Here is an 18364-nt window from a genome sequence, read left to right as displayed (position 1 = left end):
TTTGGCGAATGTTGCCCGAGCGAGGCCAGCAGGCAGCCTTGCGTGTAAGGTAGGCGTTGCGTAGGGCGAAGGCGGGGTAAGGCGCAGGCGCTCGAGGGCCCCTCCGGCCGCCGCCCCCCCACCCCGCGCACCTGGCGCGCGACCCCCCAGGTCCGCAGGCCTGCCGAGGGAGTGTCCCTGGAGAGAGAGAGAGAGAGGCCGGGAAGCCTAGGCTGGGCAGCCGGCGGGAAGCGAGGCCTTGCAAAGCCTGGTGAGCTGGTGGGAGAAGCAGCCTTGCCGGGCGGGCGTGGGAGTCGGCCTGGGGTCCAGCCCCGGGGACCGTGGCGCCGGGCGAAGGGGAGTCACTCCTGGAAGGGTTATCGCCCTCCCTCCCCCCCAGCCTCGGCGACCGTGGCGTTTCTCGGGGTGTGACCGGAGCCCGCGGATAAGCCTCGGAGCCTGTTCCCAGTGGCCCAGGAACGTGTAAAGTCGCCATGGAAGGAGCACTTCCGAGCATGGTTAGAGTTGCATTTGGCTTCCTGCCGAGGAACCAAAACCCAGCCTGTAGGTCCAGCAGAGGGCGAAAACTACGTTTGCCGCCACTGGCCATGAGCTGATGAGGAGAGGTGGGCAGGCCGGCTCTTGAGTATCGCATCTGGAGGTTGCATGTGCTTGGGACATTCACACGTTATGTATACAGGGGCTCAAGGGGTGCAGTTGTAGTGGTGCAGTCTCTTTTTGGGCTTGTTACCCCAGCATCTTCCTCTTTAGAGGTACTCCTCTAAACCTACTATTAGGTTTTTTTTTTGGTTTTTTTTTTTTAGCAGGGGACAGTTAATCAGGATGAATCAATGCTGGAGCTCAACTTCTCATGGGCTGTTGGATGCATTTGGGAAATCAGCTCTGTAGCTGAGGCACAAACATGCATCAGGTCATGCAGCCCCCCCATAGATAGTTCCTCATCACTTTCTGACTGTACTTATCTTGCCACTGTTTCTCCTCTGGGCAGGTGAGGGTCGTGTGGGTGCCGTGTTCTCCTGCTGCCTGCCATGGCCATGAGAGAGCTGGTGGAGCCAGAATGTGGGGGGTCCAATCCTCTGATGAAGTTGGCCAGCCACTTCACTCAGGACAAGGGCCTGCAGCAAGAGGGGCTTCAGGGCCCCATGACTTGGCCTCCCACAACACCGGGGGCTGAGGTGGTAAGTATAACAGAGGTGGAAGGCGTCTATAATTTCCCAGGGTCTCCTATTTTGGAGGTAGGGTGGGAGAAGAGCTTCCTGGGAATACTGGGAGCGTTGCATGGGAAGTGTGGAGGTTATCTGGCTCAAGGTGAGCATCTAGCAGTGCTTTAGGGGCAAGCTTGATACCATTTGTGATGTGTGCTGGTTGAGGAATTGCCACTCATCAGAAGAAAAGTGATCTTTTGAATGATGGTTTTTAGAGCTGTTACGGTGTGGTGGTTAGGAGAGTGAGCTGCCACTTGGTATGTATCACTGGGTATGCCCTTAATCTGGGGTGTAGAACTGCATAAGGATGATACTGTCTTGTCATATAAATTTGTTGTAATTTCCAAAGCAATGTATGCCATAAGTGAGTTTCGAGACAGAGGGTTTCTTCTTCTAAGGAAAGAAACACACACAAAGTACACACACTGTGCAACTATTCCATATTTCCTGCAAACATCCCCCCCAAATAAGAAAAAAAGTAGTTAAAAAGGGATGGGAAAATATAAGAGAGCTGCAAATGGAAGATACTACCATTTGGACCTGGTAAAAAAATTCCAGAGATGAGGCTGTGCAATTGTATTCTATGTAGAAGCCTCGTCTGGAAGTACACTAATAGTTGTGGGTTAAGAACATGCTTATATCCCTTAAACACATCTTCCTTGTAGCCAACAGTGGAAGTTTCTGGAGGTAGCGGTTGCTTGTTGCTTGCCACTGGGTGGGTTGCTTCCTTGGCCAGTTCCTATGTATAGGAATCATATCGACCATATAGGCGGGATATAAATAGAATAAATAAATAAAATAAAATATAATTTCTCCATAAAAACATTCCTTCTTCCCCAAGCCACCCTTGTCTGTCACTTTTGGAAAGCGGGAGGGTTGTTTACTGTCATTTAGCTCCTGTCTGTTTCCTCTGTTTAAGCTCCTTATGTTTCTGATGCCCGATTTATAATCAGGTCTGCCAGGATAACACATATGTATGTATAACCCAGTGCTGTTCCTGAGAAGTGGTTGACAATCTTCTCCCCCGTGTTAGGCTTTGAGCTATTCAGGATAGGAGTGTTCCTGCAGGGTGTTTATGGTATTGCTTATATCTCAGAAATCCACTGCTGAAATGTGTCCATCTCTTGCTGGGTAGGGCAGGGTGGGGCATCATCTCATCTCCAACCCCAGGCTTGGTGCAGGAGAGGAGGGGAGTGTTCTTATCTTAGCTCTTACCTCACACCACTTTTCATGCCTTTCCTATGTATCAGAAGTACAAAATTAAAACAAGCCTGTCTCTTGTTCGATGGGTTGGGGTGAGGGCATCATCCTGCAGTTGCATAGCACAGGAGAGGCACTCAGTGTTTCAGAGGAAGTCTGAGACCTCTGCTTACAGTAGTGAACATGCATCCCCAGGGGATTGGCATTTGTGAAATTTACCTTTTCACACTACCCTGTAACTCTGGGCCCTGTTCTTGGTGTAGAGCTGGTAGTTTTGCTCAGGCCGGAAGTAGGCTTGCTCACCTCCCATGTGTGTTGGAGCGGGGCGGAGATACTGGGTGGGCTTGTCGCCTGATGGGGATGTCTGTGGTGCCTGAAGAACTCAGATGAGTGAAGTTGGACATTGCTCAGTTGAGGATACCAGGTATTGGTCAGAACCAGTGATACAAACATTCTGATTATATGTCTACTATATGTTAGTTGAGAAAACAAAAGCCATAGTAGAAGTAGGTGTTACTGTTTCCTAGTATGAAGGCAGGAGGCCTGTTATCACTTTGCGAGATGAAGAAAAGGACATGTGAGAAGGAGGAAATTCATTGCACTCATGTCCTCTGAAGGAGATGTGGCATTTCAGGGGAGATGAAGGAAAGTGAAAATTCAAATCAGCTTCACATCATATCCCAATGAGGTTATCCTTTGCAATTGCAGTTGTAGCACCAGCTAACTCAATTTGTTGCTTTACAGGTGTCCAAACCTCTTGGAAGAGCCTCTGAAGATGAAGTAAGACCTTCTATGTTTCTTTTCCCTGTCCCTTACCTATGTTTTCTTTTCCAGAGAGAATAGTCTTAATAGCATTTTAGAGACTACTAAGTTTATCATGGCATACAAAGGTACATAGATTGCCACTTGTTTAGTCTAAAAAAGGATGCTGTAATAAAATGTATTTGTTCTTGAAAGTGCTGTGAGATTCTGGCTGAAGTCCAGTTGGCACAACTCTGCCAGGTATGATGATGATGTCATCATACAGGGATGTTAATCATGATTTTAATTTTATTAAAAAAATTTATTCCATGCTTCCCTGGGGCCAACTTTAGGTTCCAAAGCTTCCTAGGAACCCCTTTTTTTGCCCTGGGGAAGCCTTTGGGATGGGTGGTGGATGAGGAGGAAGTCTTTAATATAAGAAAAACACATTTACACCTGATGGAGATGTGCAACTGGATTTCAGCCTCTGTGCGGCTCTATGTTGTTTCCATCACCATATGGTTGTTATTCTTCACATGTACGTTCCTTTTAGCTGGTGGCTGAGTTCCTTCAAGAGCAAAATGGCCCCTTGCTGTCCCGAGCCCCACAGACATTCAAGATGGACGATCTGCTGGCTGAAATGCAAGAGATAGAGCAGTCTAGTTTCCGGCAGGCCCCACAGCGAGGTCAGTGTGATTAGAGAACAGGAAGAGCCCCAATGCTGACGTCAGTGATAGAATTGGGCTTGTTAGATGGGAATGTGTATGTAACTGAGTAAATTTGAGAAGAAGAATGGATTCTGCCCTGTGCCACTGTTTCTTTCACCCGTGTGAGTGGAGCAAAGCTAGTACTTAGATACACATTTTGACTTATTGCCCCATGTTCTTCAGCTCCTGGGGTGGCTGCCTTAGCTTTGTCTGAGAACTGGACGCAAGAGTTCCTTGATGCTGCTGACCCTACGGTTGATGTTGCCACGGATTACAATGAGGCTGACTGGTCCCAAGAGTTCATTGCTGAAGTTACAGGTCAGGCTGACGTTGGGAGGGACTGGGCGTTTTTCATACTGGAGCTCTTTAATGTCTTGGCTCCTTACCTGTTAACCGGGCTTCTGTCTCTTCTCATGTAACTTCCTGTGTGTTTGTGTACTTATTGCCTTTTCAGTTTGTTCTGGTTGTCTGATAAAGTGTCTGAGGAAAAAGCAAAGGCACTGTACTAATGAAGCGTTCTTGCACGAATGGTACTTTGTTCTCTGTCCTTGGCCGATTTTGTTTTTAAAGGGCTAGCTCAAGGCATTTGGTTGTCTGAGGTGGGGGCAAAGGGCAGCCTTCACTGTTAGGGTGCATAGTCCTTAACGGCAAACAAGTTATTTTGACACAATCACCCCTTCCTGCTTCTTGGCAGTTTAAAAAAAAAAAAAAAAAGACAATCACAATAATGAAACTAATAATAACTTCCTACCTTTTTAATGATACCAAAAATGTGCTGCCTCACTTGGCCTAATTATAAGACTACTTTTGATCCACTTGTTCTGAGTAGCCTTGCTTATATTCATTTTTAATATTGAGGTTCTTCAGGCACTCCAAGGGTGCAGTTGTGTTACACTGTCCCAGCATCAACCACAGTGACTTGTAACAAAAGATGATATTTAGTATGACACAGGTTTTCATAAACTAGATTTGATGACATCAGATGCATGAAGGATTATCCTCAGATGGCCTATATAGATCTTCTTAAGCGATTGCTGAAAAAGTGTACGGTAATTGTACTCCCCCGTGCCATTCCTTTTAAAGATCTGCTGGGATTTTGTCAATTTCTAAGCCATTCTTACCACTTGACATTTTGTCTATATCTTCGTCTCTCCCCTCCCTGGTAACCTACATATGTCATGGGTGCAGTCTGAGCTACTTTCCTTTTGTCCTTCAGTCATTTCAGAGATCAAGAGCTTTGCCTTTTTACTATGGCTGATGCCAGGTGGGTCAGAATTGCTGTTGCAACCCCTCCTTCCTCAGTCTTTTCTTCTTTGCTCCCCTGAATTTCTCCATTCTGGCATTCCAGTTTCTTTACAAAATCTCTGTTGCTATTATCTCATCTCCAGTTGTGTCTGGAGGGGAGCAATATTCCAATTAGGGAGCTCAATTAAAGTTATTGCTGATTTTATTACTGTATCTTAGCTGTCACATTCACCACCTCTGATCCAAGTAAAACTATTAAGAGTCCTACAGATTTTAGTAGCTGGAATCCTGTTTATGTAAATGATCATGCAAAGATGATCACATATGCATTCTCCCTCTCTTATACCTTGTGTTTATGAGCAACAAGCACACAGCTGCTTGTGTGACTGATCACATGAAGGGGAGCCAGCAGGAGAGTGAGAAACACTGAGTGATTCCCCTTAAGCCATGGGTTTTCTCCAGTTGGATTTTCAGCAGCAGGTTATAATTGTGACTGAATTGTTTACACCAGGGACCTTGTTTTGGCTACGTCTAGCAGTTCGAAAGCATGTAAATGTGAGTAGATAAATAGGTACCACCACGGTGGGAAGGAAATGGCATTCTGTGTTTAGTCGCGCTGGCTACTTGACCACGGAAACTGTCTATGGACAAATGTTGGCTCTACAGCTTGGAAACGGAGATGAGCACCACCCCCTAGAGTCAGACACGACTTGACAATTTGTCAAGGGGAACTTTACCTTTACCTAGCCAGAAAGATGTATCTGCCTGTTCAGAGTATCTAATTTATAATTATGTCATCTTGTTATCTGACATTCACCTGCTTGGCAAAGTCCCTGGTAATCCTTGGTATCCTTGTTAAGAGAAACCCAAGTAGAAGGGCTGCATTTGGGAAGAGCACTTCTGGGGGCCCTAGTGCAGTAAGGTCAGTGGTCTTACATGGTCTAGAACAGGGCTCCCCAACCCCCAGTCCGTGGCTTGGTGCCATTCTGTGGGCTTCCCAGGACTGGGCCACGGAGACAGATCTCCACCGTCTCCCCATTCCTGTGCCCCTGCCCCCCCCCGCGTGTGGAGCCCGCCCACCCAACCGGTCCGCGGTTCCAAAAAGGTTGGGGACCACTGGTCTAGAAGACAGTCCTGTGTTGTGTTCATCCTCAGTGATTGTTGCTGTTCTCAATGGTGTTCAATAGCTCACCTTACCAGCATCAGAAAGGAGGAATCGCACCATCTCTTAAATCCTCTTTTGAAGTCTCTTCTAATTCTGTTTTTTTTGCAAAGATCCCTTGTCTGTGTCTCCTGCCAAGTGGGCAGAAGAATATTTGGAGCAGTCAGAGGAGAAGTTGTGGCTGGGAGAATCAGAAGACCAAACACTGGCTGACAAATGGTGAGTACTTCTCTAGTTTCTCCTTGTATTTTAGAGTGAGTTGTTCAGGATCAGAGCTGGCAGATCCCTGTCTTGGACGTTCTGGGTCTGTAAGAGTTCCAAATCACTTCTCAGAAGATTCAGATTATCGGAAATTAATGACTTTTTTTGGGGGGGTGTAGATTATAATAAATATTAATTAATTTTACTCCCTTCATGAAATAGATGTGCCTGTTGTTCCTAAGGGAATGTACATGAAGAGTGGCCAGATGATCAACAGCTGGCCAGAACAGTGTTTGATCCCCTCTTGGTTTCTCGAGTAAAGTGGGCCTGATCAGCTGTCTGTGAGGCCAAGGGCAATAGCGCAAGCCTTTTCTATGTTCCTAGGGTGGTACCATCATAGGAGCCTAAGAAAAGCACAAAGTAGGTGTGAGTTTCATTTACCTTTGGATCCTGGCCTGGAGGCCACAGTGAGGGCAAAATGTTAACACTGTTCCTTCTTTCATACCATACTCATCGTCTACATTGCCTCCACCTTGGCAGCTTTTTACTTTTTACTAAAGAAAAGACAAGTGTAGAGGCTATTTCTGTCTTGCCCAGTTTGGTCCTAGGACGCCAAACATACACCCCACCCAATAGCCAAAACCGGATGGTGGTTCTAATTATACATTCCTTACCTAAATGGTATGATGTCTGTCTGGATTGAGTCCACTGGTTGCATAGCGGATATGCTGCTATACTCCCACTCATCCTCTGTAGTACTAAATGTGGCACACTGTAGCGCAAATGGGAAGGGAAGAAGGCTGTGATGCACAACCTGCAAGATGGTTTGTATTTGCTTTGGACATCATCGGATAAGTAGTATTTCCACTGAGACTCCTCCCAGACAGAGAGACTAAAGCCCCTTGTATCCATATCCTGGGAGTCTGTAGGTCAGAAAATGTAATGTTTTGTGTGGGGGAGGTGCCTTTCAAGACTGCTCCAAAAATTCAGCTGATCCTGAATAGAGCTAGGCTGATGGCCCAAATAACCAGAACACATCTTGCCAGTGCTTACCAAATATATTTCCTGGCTACTGATTTGTTGCTGAGGCTCAGTTCAAAGTGCTGGTATTTGCTTTTTAAACTGTCTCCAACTGGGAGTTTGGAATCTCAGGGATCACCTAGTTTCACATAAACCTGCTTGAATACTGCAGTCATGTTCTGATTTGCTTCGCTGCCTGACCTGAGAGAGATGTGATTCTGGAAATTCCTCCCCAGCATTGAGCCTTCTCTCTTCCCAGTTCCATATGTGGAATGTGTCTTTGTCCATTTTCACTTACCTAGGCCGTCTAATTATTTTAAAGGATTAGAAAAACTGTTCTTGATTTCAGCTCCTTTCTGCTGATGCGTTGTTATTGGAATGGCTGTGTTTTGATTATTTCAGTTTGAAAGCCCTCTTTGCAACTGTCGTGCAGACTGGAGCCTGACATTATCTATGATAACAGCATATGTTATGTTTGTCTCAGTATAGCTCTTAAGGCTATGAAAACTAAACACCTAAAACTTAGCATACCTACTAGGGCCCTCTAAGCATGTGCATGGGAATGTTATTTGGTTTGTAAGATATATTTAATCAATTAAAATTAACGGTATCCTTATATTTGAAGCTTGCACTAGAACCTTCAGCTTTGAAGTGGTACATTTCTCTGATCAAGGTCTAGGTTTACAATTGATATACTTTGAAGCCAGGGACGGTAATTCAAGAGGTAGCGTTAGAGGGCTGACCTTGCCCCCATGTGGGTTAGTTCACATTCATGGACGTGGAGTGAGTAAATCTGTCCCTCTGGGGATTGTAGTGGCCTACTATGCCAGAAAAGCTGGCCTGACGGACCTGCATGACATGGATTTCTTCACCTCAGGTGAACAAGTATGTGGAATTCCAACAGCTGGATAATTTTGCTCAGAAGTTTTAGCCTGTCAAACGAGCTAATCTAACCTCTGTGAAGCCAGCTACTTTTACTGTTAAATCAAATAAGTGAATGGAGATCTTGTAGTACTATGTGAAACCCCCATCTTCACTGGTTTGAAGCATAACATCATTTTAGCTTGATTTTGAATCAAGTTTGTTCTTTCTGACCATAGGTATGAGGAATACCAGCCTGAAGATGATCTCAAGAAGACTGCCAATGACTTTCTCTCAAAAGTTGATGATCCTAAGCTGAATGACTCTGAGGTAAAAGGACGTCCTGCATTCTCTTCATAGGGCACTTGGCATATTTGTTACACTAGTAGGTGGAGAGAGAACATTAGCGTGTGTGGGCATTTGTTCTGTTGGCTTCCTTTTTCTTGCTTGTGGTCAGCCAGGCCCACAGGCTATCTGTTGTTGTTTGAATGAGGCTAGTCCTTATGTGATGACTTCATCGGGTTACTTTTAATAGAGGGAAGTATTCCTGAGGAAAAATGAAAATGACATTCACATCTTCAGACAAAATAGTTTTCATGATCATTTTTTTCAGCATGAAAGTGCTCTCTCTCTCTCTCTCTCTCTCTCTCTCTCTCTCTCTCTCTCTCTCTGTCTCTCTCTCTCTCTCTACTTTACCTCATAAAGGGTAGGGTACCTAGAATGTGCTAGACTGTCTGATACCCAGTATACTGTAAGCCTATGCAGTCACGCTAAAAATGGGAGAGTCCTAAGCGCTGCCCGCTCAGGCTGTGGTTCCATTGTCCTCTTTTGCATGGAGGGTGACAAGTCTGTCTGGGATAGCCTCTGGGTTCTCATTCCTATTCCCCACGGATACAGTACCCTTCCCCTTTCAGATGCATTATCCTTCCTGCATAGAAAGCGATGGAAATGACTGGAAGGGGACCACTGCTAAGTCTTCTGCTACTTGCCTGGTTAATTTCCAAGGATTCAGAGCAATGGATTAGAGGTCTTGGCTTGGACTCGTGGGGTCCTTGCTCATCTTGTGTAGCTATGAACTCCACTGTGATGTTTTGGTCGATCTGTTGACTGGTTGCAGAGATAATTAAACCTGCATAACCCAGAGATCCATTGTGTAAGCAAGCATGGGATCGAAATGTGCTAGCCTGGGAACTCCTCATTTAGCCATAGGTTTTCAGCTTCCAACACTGCAGCCATGGTAGGCTCCTGGTATAGGTACCACCTCTTGATCTCTTTTCAAAATGGTTACGCAGCTGGAAAAATGCAAATTGATCCACTGTGAAGTCAAACCTGGGAAGTTGGGTTTCCCTGGTTTAATTTGTAGTTGATGGCACGGGAATCAGCAGGGATAGCAGGAGAGAACTGGTACTCAGCCTTGTTTGCAGGTGGCTAACAGTTTGAATCTGCTGCTCCCCCCACCTGCTGTCTGCATCTGCTTGTTTCCCTCTTCCCTTCCTGTTCCTGTTCCATTTCCTTTCTTTTTCTTTGATTTTAAGGGATTGCTGAAATGGCACAGGACTGATGGATAACTTCCTCTCCAATCTCTCTGCCAACTCCTCACTTCTTTTCTTCCTTTGGTCATCTAGCTGCCGTAGTGTGTGGGCAGCAAGCCTTAAAAGAAAAGAAAAAATCGGAACAGGAAGGGGAAAGGAAGAGGAAAACAAGCAGACCCAGGCACCCAGTATGAAAGGGAGAGGATTCAAACAGCAGCCAGTTCCCCCCCTGCCTTGCCTCTCTCACTGTTGCTGTAACTGGGTGGAATGGCTTTAAATAGAACAGCTACAAGCTCCTCTACATTGACTCAAGTAATCACACCACCTGAACCAATGCAAATGTATTGGATTCCAAAAATTCAAACCTCCAGAAGTGAAGTTATCAACTATAGATGGGGTTGGAGAAGAATTCCAGGCGGATTTACATTGACTTTTAATCACGCGATCAATGGAAAATAATGCGAATCAGACCGTCCCAATACCAGAGCAATTCCCACATTATTTGTCAGTTTAGTCACCACCATACTCTCATATAGGCCAGAATACCCTTAGTGTTTTCATAATGTTTGCATAACTTGTTGTGTGTGATTGAGGTGCTGCAGCAGTCCATGGTTGTGTGCCTGGTCATGTACCTGATTGCACAACTGAGGGGCACCCCATAGCTCTGTAAGTTGATCACAATTAGCTGCAGCAAGTTATGCAGATTTTCTGTAGACATCATAGGATTCTGGCCATAGTGTCTTTCTCTTCCAGCCTCTCTGTTGCACTCATTTGTTGTTGAATTGCAATAATATATTCTTCTTAAAGTTAGGAATCCAATGTACTCAAGTCAGATCTGCTGCTATTACTTTTTTTTATAAGTGACCCAGGACAAAATGGGATTGTAAAGTGGCAGCATGACCCAGAGGTGAGAACTGGGCTTCGTTCCTCCACCCTCCCTTCTTGGAATAGACTTCCAGGAAGTGCATTATTTATCCTGTGCAGTTGTTTAAATGACCACCTTGTGATTCTTTGAGGCCGACTGAGTTTCCTCTTTTCTCCTTTCCTCTTGGGTCTGCTCAGTTGGGGGTCCGAGCTAGCCAAGGTACAAAATGGTTGCGAAAGTGTCAGGCCTGAACAGTGATGCTCTCTGCCTATGTCTCCTTTCTTCATGCAGTTCCTAAAGTTTGTCCGCCAGATTGGAGATGGGAGGGTGTCCATCGAGGCAAATCGGGTGACCATTATTCCCAGAGACCAGGATCAGGCAGAGCAATGGGCTACTGAGTTTATACAGCAGCAGGTAGGACTCCTTGCTGCTCAGGGGGCGTAAGTTGCCTTGCAGCCTGCTCTGTGTAGCTAGTAAGGTACCTTTTCACTGATGCAGGACAAAGAAGTAAGATTGTGCAACTGGAGCAGAGCAGCATGTAGTCTAGGCCCAAAGAAAAACCCTTCTAGTCATAATTCTGTTTTGATGGTCCCAGTGTTCCTCCCTTCATATTTCCTGCTCAGAAACAGGATCCTGTACAATGTGTTTATTCTTAACAGGGGGGAAAGTCTCTTCCTGCTATATTCTCTTCCTAGAATTCCTCTGAGGCCTGGGTTGATCAGTTTGCACGCCCCAGAGATGTGCTGGGCTTGGATCCAGAGTTTGAACAAGCCAAGACTGCTGTGGAGGTAATGCAGCCTTGGGGAGACAGAAATGAAGCCCCCCTTCAAAGGGTTGAGGCTTTTGATACCGGAAACCAGAGGGAGCCTATTTGAGATTCCTTTTTTTCACTTTTGTTAGTCAGATGTGGATTTCTGGGACAAGCTGCAGGCTGAGTGGGAAGAAATGGCCAAGCGAGACGCTGAGGCCCATCCTTGGTTGTCGGACTACGAGGATCTCGCCAGCTCCACTTACGACAAGGTATTGATGTAGAGAACGTGCAATCCCTGGGGCTTCCGCCTGTCTGCAGCAGCTGCTGCTGCTTCCACTTCGCTGTCTGTCCTCCTGTTTCCTCTTGGCTGTGCAAGTGGGGAAGTATTTTTCTACATTCTCCCCCTGGCCTGATCCCACATACTTTTGCCCTCCTCACTGTTCACATGAACACACTTTGGTCATTCTCCTGCCTCCCCCTGTCTTTACTTCCTTGTTGGATCCTGTGGGAAGGAAGCAGCCAGCAATTAAAGGATCCAGTTAAGGGATGTTTATGGGTTCTGGATGTTGCACAGGTGTATCCTTCGGTAGCATTTCCTCCTCCCCACATGCTCCCATGGAGTGAAAAAGTGGGAAGGGCTCTGCCTGCCTACCCGGGCATCTTCCCCAGCAAGGACAGCAGCAGCTGCTTTGTTTTTCCCTTTGCCTGACAGGGATACCAGTTTGAGGAAGAAAACCCTGTGCGGGACCATCCTCGTGCTTTTGAAGAAGGGCTGAAATGCTTGGAGGAGGGAGATCTCCCCAATGCTGTCTTGTTCTTTGAGGCTGCTGTTCAGCAGAGCCCTGATCACATGGAGGTGAGCGAGCCGGGACGGGAGAGCAGCACTCCGGGTTACGCTTCAGTTTAATGGGATCAGGGCTGGTTGGCCTAGGGGTAGCCCCTTGTGTGCTGCTAGAGAACGCTTCATACTGTGACTGTGTGATACTGGGATAAATTTGGGGCTGCTTTGAAACCGCACTGCTTTTCTCTCTTTGACCAAGCAGCCATTTAACACAGATAAGGAACCACTTAAGGCAAATGCAGAGATGTCTGGGTTGGCCATGGTAACAGATTCCAAATAACTCTTAGTAATCAGTTGCTTCAGATTTCTCAGGGAGCAGCATAATGACTTCAAAGCATCCATTGCCAACCAGTTTATTTGTGGCATCCACTGATGTTTCCCCCTCTCCCTGCCTCCCCAGTATCTCAAACGATGGGCATGTAGAGAAAGGATGGAGCAAGAAATGGGGCTCAAAAGTCTGTTCCCCATCTAGCAGAGCAGGTTGCTTTAAAAAGCTGCCTTGTGTTCCTTGTCCTGTCTCTGTTAGGCCTGGCAGTATCTGGGAACGACGCAAGCAGAGAATGAGCAGGAGCTTGCCGCGATCAGCGCCCTCAGGCGGTGAGTAGCTTGCATGGCAGAGGGACTCCTTGGTGTGGGCATATTTAGGGTTGCAGGGAGACAGTGGCTATCACTAGCGGTTCTGGTATAAGAGAAGTTAAATCTGACTATTTCATGATTTACAGATAAAGCCTCGCTTCTCCTACATGTCTGAAACCAAATCTATCAAAGCATCTGTAGCTGCTTGCAACAGATGGTTTGATTGATTCTGCCCCAATAATGCAATGACTACTGATTATAGATTTATATATCACCCATTAGTGCAATTAGTACTCTGGGTGGTTTACAAGCTATCAGAATCTCTGTCGGGAAGAATCTTGGAACAGAGTTATTTCCAGCAAGCGTATTTGATTTAGCAGCCGAGAAGCATCTGAACCTTCCTAGCCAACAGGACTCTTCACTGGTTTGCAATGATTAGCAGCAGCAAGGTGACCGTGTTAGGGCAAAGATGGGCAAGTTGTTGCCCCCCAAAATGCTGTTGGCCTGCAGCTCCCATGAGCCTTTCCTGCTGGCTATTGTATTAAGCGTAGTGCCAGATCACAAACAACTCCAAGTTAGGATGCTTGCAATATAACGGTGCCAGTTGTGGGATACAGGATTTATTGTAAATGATTATAACAATGTACTAGATGACTGTTACAGAGCAAGGTGGTATCATCTTGTGTGGCCCTTAGTGATCCAGCAGACATCCTTCTTTGGAACAGAAGAGTTGCCTGAACAGCAGCTGGCTCGTTGGCCTGAACAGGAGGCCAACACCCAACAGGTTAACAGTGGGGTCTATACCTTAGGCCTGTCTGATTTGGAACCTGCTAGAAGTTTGGAGTTAGGAGAGGCTGCTAGCTTGTGTGGGCATCGCCTCCTAACAGGGATTAGCTAGACAAGTTATTTGGCACCTTTCTTGGCAATGAAAATTCACACTTTGGGCCAGTTTTCACAGTTATTGAAGCTAGAGTTTCTGGGTCTTGTCGTCCAACAGTATCTGGATGCAAGCTGTCCACCCCCCGTTTTAGGTTGAGGCAAGGATACACCAGTTGTGTCCCAGCTGTGTGCTTTTGCCTCTCTCCCACAGGTGTCTGGAGTTGCAGCCTGGAAACCTCACAGCACTCATGGCCTTGGCAGTCAGTTTCACCAATGAGTCATTGCAGAAGCAAGCCTGTGAAACCCTGCGTGATTGGTTGCACCACAACCCTGCCTATAGTCATTTGGTGGGGAAGGAGCCTGAAGCAGAGAGCGTTGATTCAGGTCTTGGGCCCCCCAAGCGTATCCTGGGCTCCCTCTTGACGGAGTGAGTTCGAGGGAAGGGAAGAATGGGCTGGAACTGGGCAAGAGGGGCCGTGGTGGCAGTGAGACTTCAGTTGGGGTAGGATTTCATTACCATGCCTCTCTCTTTTGGTTCTTTCCACCTCCACCCCCTAGCTCACTCTTTGTTGAAATCAAAGAACTGTTTTTGGCAGCAGTACGGAGTAACACTTCTGCTGTGGATCCAGATGTGCAATGTGGTTTGGGCGTTCTCTTCAACCTGAGTGGGGAATATGAGAAGGCTGTGGACTGCTTCACTGCTGCGCTGAGCACCCGCCCAAATGTAAGGAAGACACAGGGAAGAGGGTGGCAGGATTAGAAGGCAAAGTTGTGAAACAGGGTCTTGTTCTAAGGTGGTTCTTTCTTTTTGTCTTATTTGTCTTATTTTCATTGGATTCCATATCCCAGAATTCTGCAGGAATTCTCTGCTGGAATTCTGGGAGTTTTGGTCCACAAACATACATTTCACTCATCTGGCAAAGAGCCGGCCTTGGAGGCTGCATGGGCTCCTCTGCCCTATGCTTCCTGTTGTTAATGTTTAAAAATAAAAAAGGAAGCTATTGTGGTGTTCCTGGGAGTTGTAGTTTGGGCGTCTAGTAAGCCCAGAATAGAGAGTGCTTTCTGAAGAACTGTGGTCTCGGAATTCTTGGAGAATTCTAGGAGTTTGGGAGCAAAAAAATATATATGAAAGAGCAGATCCCAAATGAATTCATTCCTGATTAAAGCTATCAAAAAGTGTCCCCAATTTCTTCTTTCTGCACAGCAGAAATAGGTTTTGGGGGCTTTATTAACAGACCAGACACATGAGGTCCCATGGTACTTCTGTCAGAGCAGGGTGAGAACCATGTGACCTTCATTATTATTATTTTTTGGAGTGCCATTCCAATCAGCCTTAGCTAGCATATACAATGGTGAGGCATTATGGGAGTTACAGTCCAACAAGAACATTTGGACAGCCACATGTTTTCATCCAAGCATTAGATGATTTAAAAAAACAACTGTGGAACTCTTAGAACTGTGTTTCAGGCAAAGAGCCCACATTCTATGACTCACCACAAAAGCCTCACAATCACTTTCCATAAGGAAAGTGGCTGTTGAGTGTCACAGAAAGAAAAAAAAAACTAGGAGTGGATTTATCATAGTTTGCTGCTGCAGGTTATCCAGAGGGAAACCAGTTCATTGATATCTAAGGCAGGAGTCTGAAAATATTGAGCAGTTATATAGCACTACCTGAGGATTCAAGAGTGCTCCCTCTATGTCATCTTAGTCAGGGCAACGAGGCATGTGTATCAGTATGCTCCCTTTTACCAATGAAGGACTTGAAGTTGAAAAACGAGCGTCTTGCCAGTTACAATCATGTGACAAAAATGAGATGTGAAGTAAGAATGTCTTAGTGGACTGTTCATGTTCTTAACTATTAGGTTATACCAATGATATATCTACATATTTGCAGAGTAAAGGCACGAGAAGTTAATGAGTGGAAGGATGAATCCTGAAACCTGTGGAACTTGCTGAGGCTGTGATGCCATTACATGGGGTGTGGCACCTGTGGATTTTCCTGTTTTTTCCCAAGTCTGACTGTTTAGCTCCTTTCTCTAGGACCATCTCTTGTGGAACAAGCTAGGAGCAACCTTGGCCAATGGCAACCGCAGTGAAGAAGCTGTGGCAGCCTACAGGCGGGCCCTGGAGCTGCAGCCGGGCTACATCCGCTCCCGCTACAACCTGGGCATCAGCTGCATCAACCTAGGGGCCCACAGGTAAGTTGGGGGTGAATAGGGGAAGGTAAAGAGTTGGCAAAGTCGCAGGGAGAGAAAAGAAAAGGCAGAAGAGGTCCAGTGTTCGAAATTTGTCTGATTTGGTGGAGCCCCCAAGTCTCCTGTGGTGATGGTGTGCTCGCACTTGTGAATGCTGAGGATCGTAGCTCACCATCTCTCTGTTAATGTTCTGGAACATAGATGGTTCTGTGTTAATTGTCAGCTTATATATCTCCACCTGTACTAGGTTAAGTATGAAAGCACATCACAAGAGGGATTTCTATAATACGAGTTAGCTAGTGTCAAAATGCCACGTTCACTCTCTCTTAGAGAGAGAGAGAGTGAACTCCTCAGCTGACTAGTTCTGTTCCCCAACTTGGTGGCCTCCAACTGTATTGCCTGGGGTGATGAGACTTCTTGGGGTTATTCTTTCTAATACATCTGGAGGGACCAAGTTGAGTTAAAGATAGGACATAACCACACATTTGTATAGCCTAGATTCTGTCCTTAAATCTTGATAAAGAGAGAGTAACAAGTGTATATTTTTCTGAAACCTTTTTTTTTTTGTAGCTTAACATTCTCCACTTTACCATTTTGTAATGTTCAGGGGAAGAACTGTCTTAAATTGGTGATGCTTCTATGTATTTGAGTTGCAAGATTTAAGTTGGGAGTAGAGCCAGCATGGCAGCATTTATTCCAATTATACAATTCCTCTGTATGGTTTTATAGTGTTATGGCTGAGAGGCACAAATGTACTTAACTTGCTGTTTTGATTGTGATGTCCAGGCAGATGTTTTCATTATCACATAACCCTCCCATATTCTCCTTTCATCCTCTATCAGAAAAGAAACAACTCTGTTAGGGGAGGGAAAGGTGGGGTGGTTACATGATGCCTTTTGATTGGCAACCATAGGAGCCCTTTGATGGGGAGCACCCATGATGCCCAGTGTTTGCAGCGAATCCTGTCTACTTGATTTTCATTATCTTATCTTGTGGTCTTGACAGAGAGGCTGTGGAGCACTTCCTAGAGGCTTTGCACATGCAGCAGAAGAGCCGGGGCCCACGAGGCCAGCAGGGTGCCATGTCTGACAACATCTGGAGCACTCTCCGTATGGCACTCTCCATGCTGGGCCAGAGTGACCTCTACGGGGCAGCCGATGCCCGAGACCTATCAACACTTCTACAAGCATTTGGTATCCAGCAGTGACTCCTGGATGGGCTCCCCTGTGAGTGCAGGATGGGCCCTCATCACCACTGATCTCTTTGTTCTTACCCCCTCAAACGCACACACACACACACACACACACACACAGAGTCTGTAGTGCAGCAATCTCCTTCCTGCTCTCAGAGAAGTAGCCATTCATCCACGTTGACACTCCCTGTCGGAATGGCCTCCAAGAGTCACTTGGGCGGGCTGCTATCTCATGTCCTGCGTTGGACTCTCAGGTGTAGAATTTAGCTTCCTGAAAACCTCTGTTGTACAGAACAGTTAACTGGCTGTCAGCCAATTCCTTTGATGGTACAGTACTTATTATACCCCACACTGATGTCCACCAGGCACAACTTTAAAATAGCAAGCTACTCCTATAGTCCTGGGAGTATACAATGAATAATTTTTGGGCCCCAAGAAAGGGAACTAGATCTTTGTGCTGGCATTGCACAGACTGCTCATTTTTAAATATGGTATTCTGTTTAAAGGAAAGGATCATGATGTAGAACTCTGGTCTCTTGACTTCAAAGGTGCTGCTAAAATGAAAGGTACAGCATAAACTGATTGAAAATATCTCATTGAGCCACCATATATGCAACAGCAGTTGTTTCTTCCCCTGGGGAAGTTGGGGGAAGCAGTTCTTCAGCTCTGCACTTAATCAAAGAAGAATTCTTCTGGGTTGTTGGAGTGAAATGGGGTCTAGCAGAAACCCCTCAAATGTGCAGGGCGGGACCTATGTCTTAATTATTCTTCTGCTAGATTGTTCTTGTAAAATAAAAGGAAGCTGGTTATCTTTTGTGCATATGATTTCCCCCCTTCTGTGTAATTGGCTCTTAAAATATAAATATATGTATATGATTTTTGTGGGGAAAATGTTTTTAAAATTGTAAAATATTTTGTATAATACAAGGGAAAGTAATTAAACCTGCCAAATTAGTTTGTCTGCTGTTTTACTTCATGCATGAACATTTTCTATTGATAGTGTCAGCTTCCTTTGTCTTTACCACTGCATATAGGTACAGTGGTGCCTCGCTTAACGAGTGCACCGTATAGCGATGTTTCCGTATAGCAATCCCTTTTTCGGGATCGCTATACGGAAACATCCCCGATCGTCGCAATGGGGAAAACCCGCATTGCGAAGATCGGGTATTGCGGCGGCCATTTTGGAGCCGC

General features: G+C 45.9%; 1 protein-coding gene across 3 annotated transcripts; it reads left to right on the top strand.

Annotated features, from left to right (window-relative positions):
- Positions 1 to 18127, top strand: PEX5 (peroxisomal biogenesis factor 5). Of its 3 annotated transcripts, none has more exons than XM_072991782.2 (16): positions 1 to 49; positions 989 to 1178; positions 3150 to 3185; positions 3700 to 3832; positions 4037 to 4171; positions 6374 to 6479; positions 8582 to 8672; positions 11031 to 11153; positions 11435 to 11527; positions 11640 to 11759; positions 12203 to 12346; positions 12858 to 12928; positions 13998 to 14213; positions 14345 to 14510; positions 15827 to 15984; positions 16987 to 18127. In XM_072991782.2, exons 2-16 carry the CDS (start codon positions 1029 to 1031, stop codon positions 17186 to 17188), a joined length of 1944 nt encoding a protein of 647 aa, XP_072847883.1. In that variant the 5' UTR covers positions 1 to 49; positions 989 to 1028; the 3' UTR covers positions 17189 to 18127. The 3 variants fall into 3 exon arrangements, with proteins under 3 accessions (XP_072847883.1, XP_020659830.1, XP_020659832.1); XM_020804171.3 differs by lacking the exon at positions 1 to 49 and adding an exon at positions 112 to 250; XM_020804173.3 differs by lacking the exons at positions 1 to 49; positions 11031 to 11153 and adding an exon at positions 112 to 250.
- The last annotated feature ends 237 nt before the right edge of the window (positions 18128 to 18364 follow it).

Source organism: Pogona vitticeps, chromosome 2, assembly GCF_051106095.1.
Source record: "Pogona vitticeps strain Pit_001003342236 chromosome 2, PviZW2.1, whole genome shotgun sequence".
Lineage (NCBI taxonomy): Eukaryota > Metazoa > Chordata > Lepidosauria > Squamata > Agamidae > Pogona > Pogona vitticeps.
This window is presented reverse-complemented; position numbering and strand designations above follow the sequence as displayed.

Coding starts and splice junctions, on each gene's coding strand:
- PEX5 (XM_072991782.2), top strand. CDS start 1,029: ATGGCCATGAGAGAGCTGGTGGAGCCAGAATGTGGGGGGTCCAATCCT. Junction 4,172..6,373: donor GTTCATTGCTGAAGTTACAG/GTCAGGCTGACG, acceptor TTTTTTGCAAAG/ATCCCTTGTCTGTGTCTCCT. Junction 8,673..11,030: donor CTAAGCTGAATGACTCTGAG/GTAAAAGGACGT, acceptor TTCTTCATGCAG/TTCCTAAAGTTTGTCCGCCA.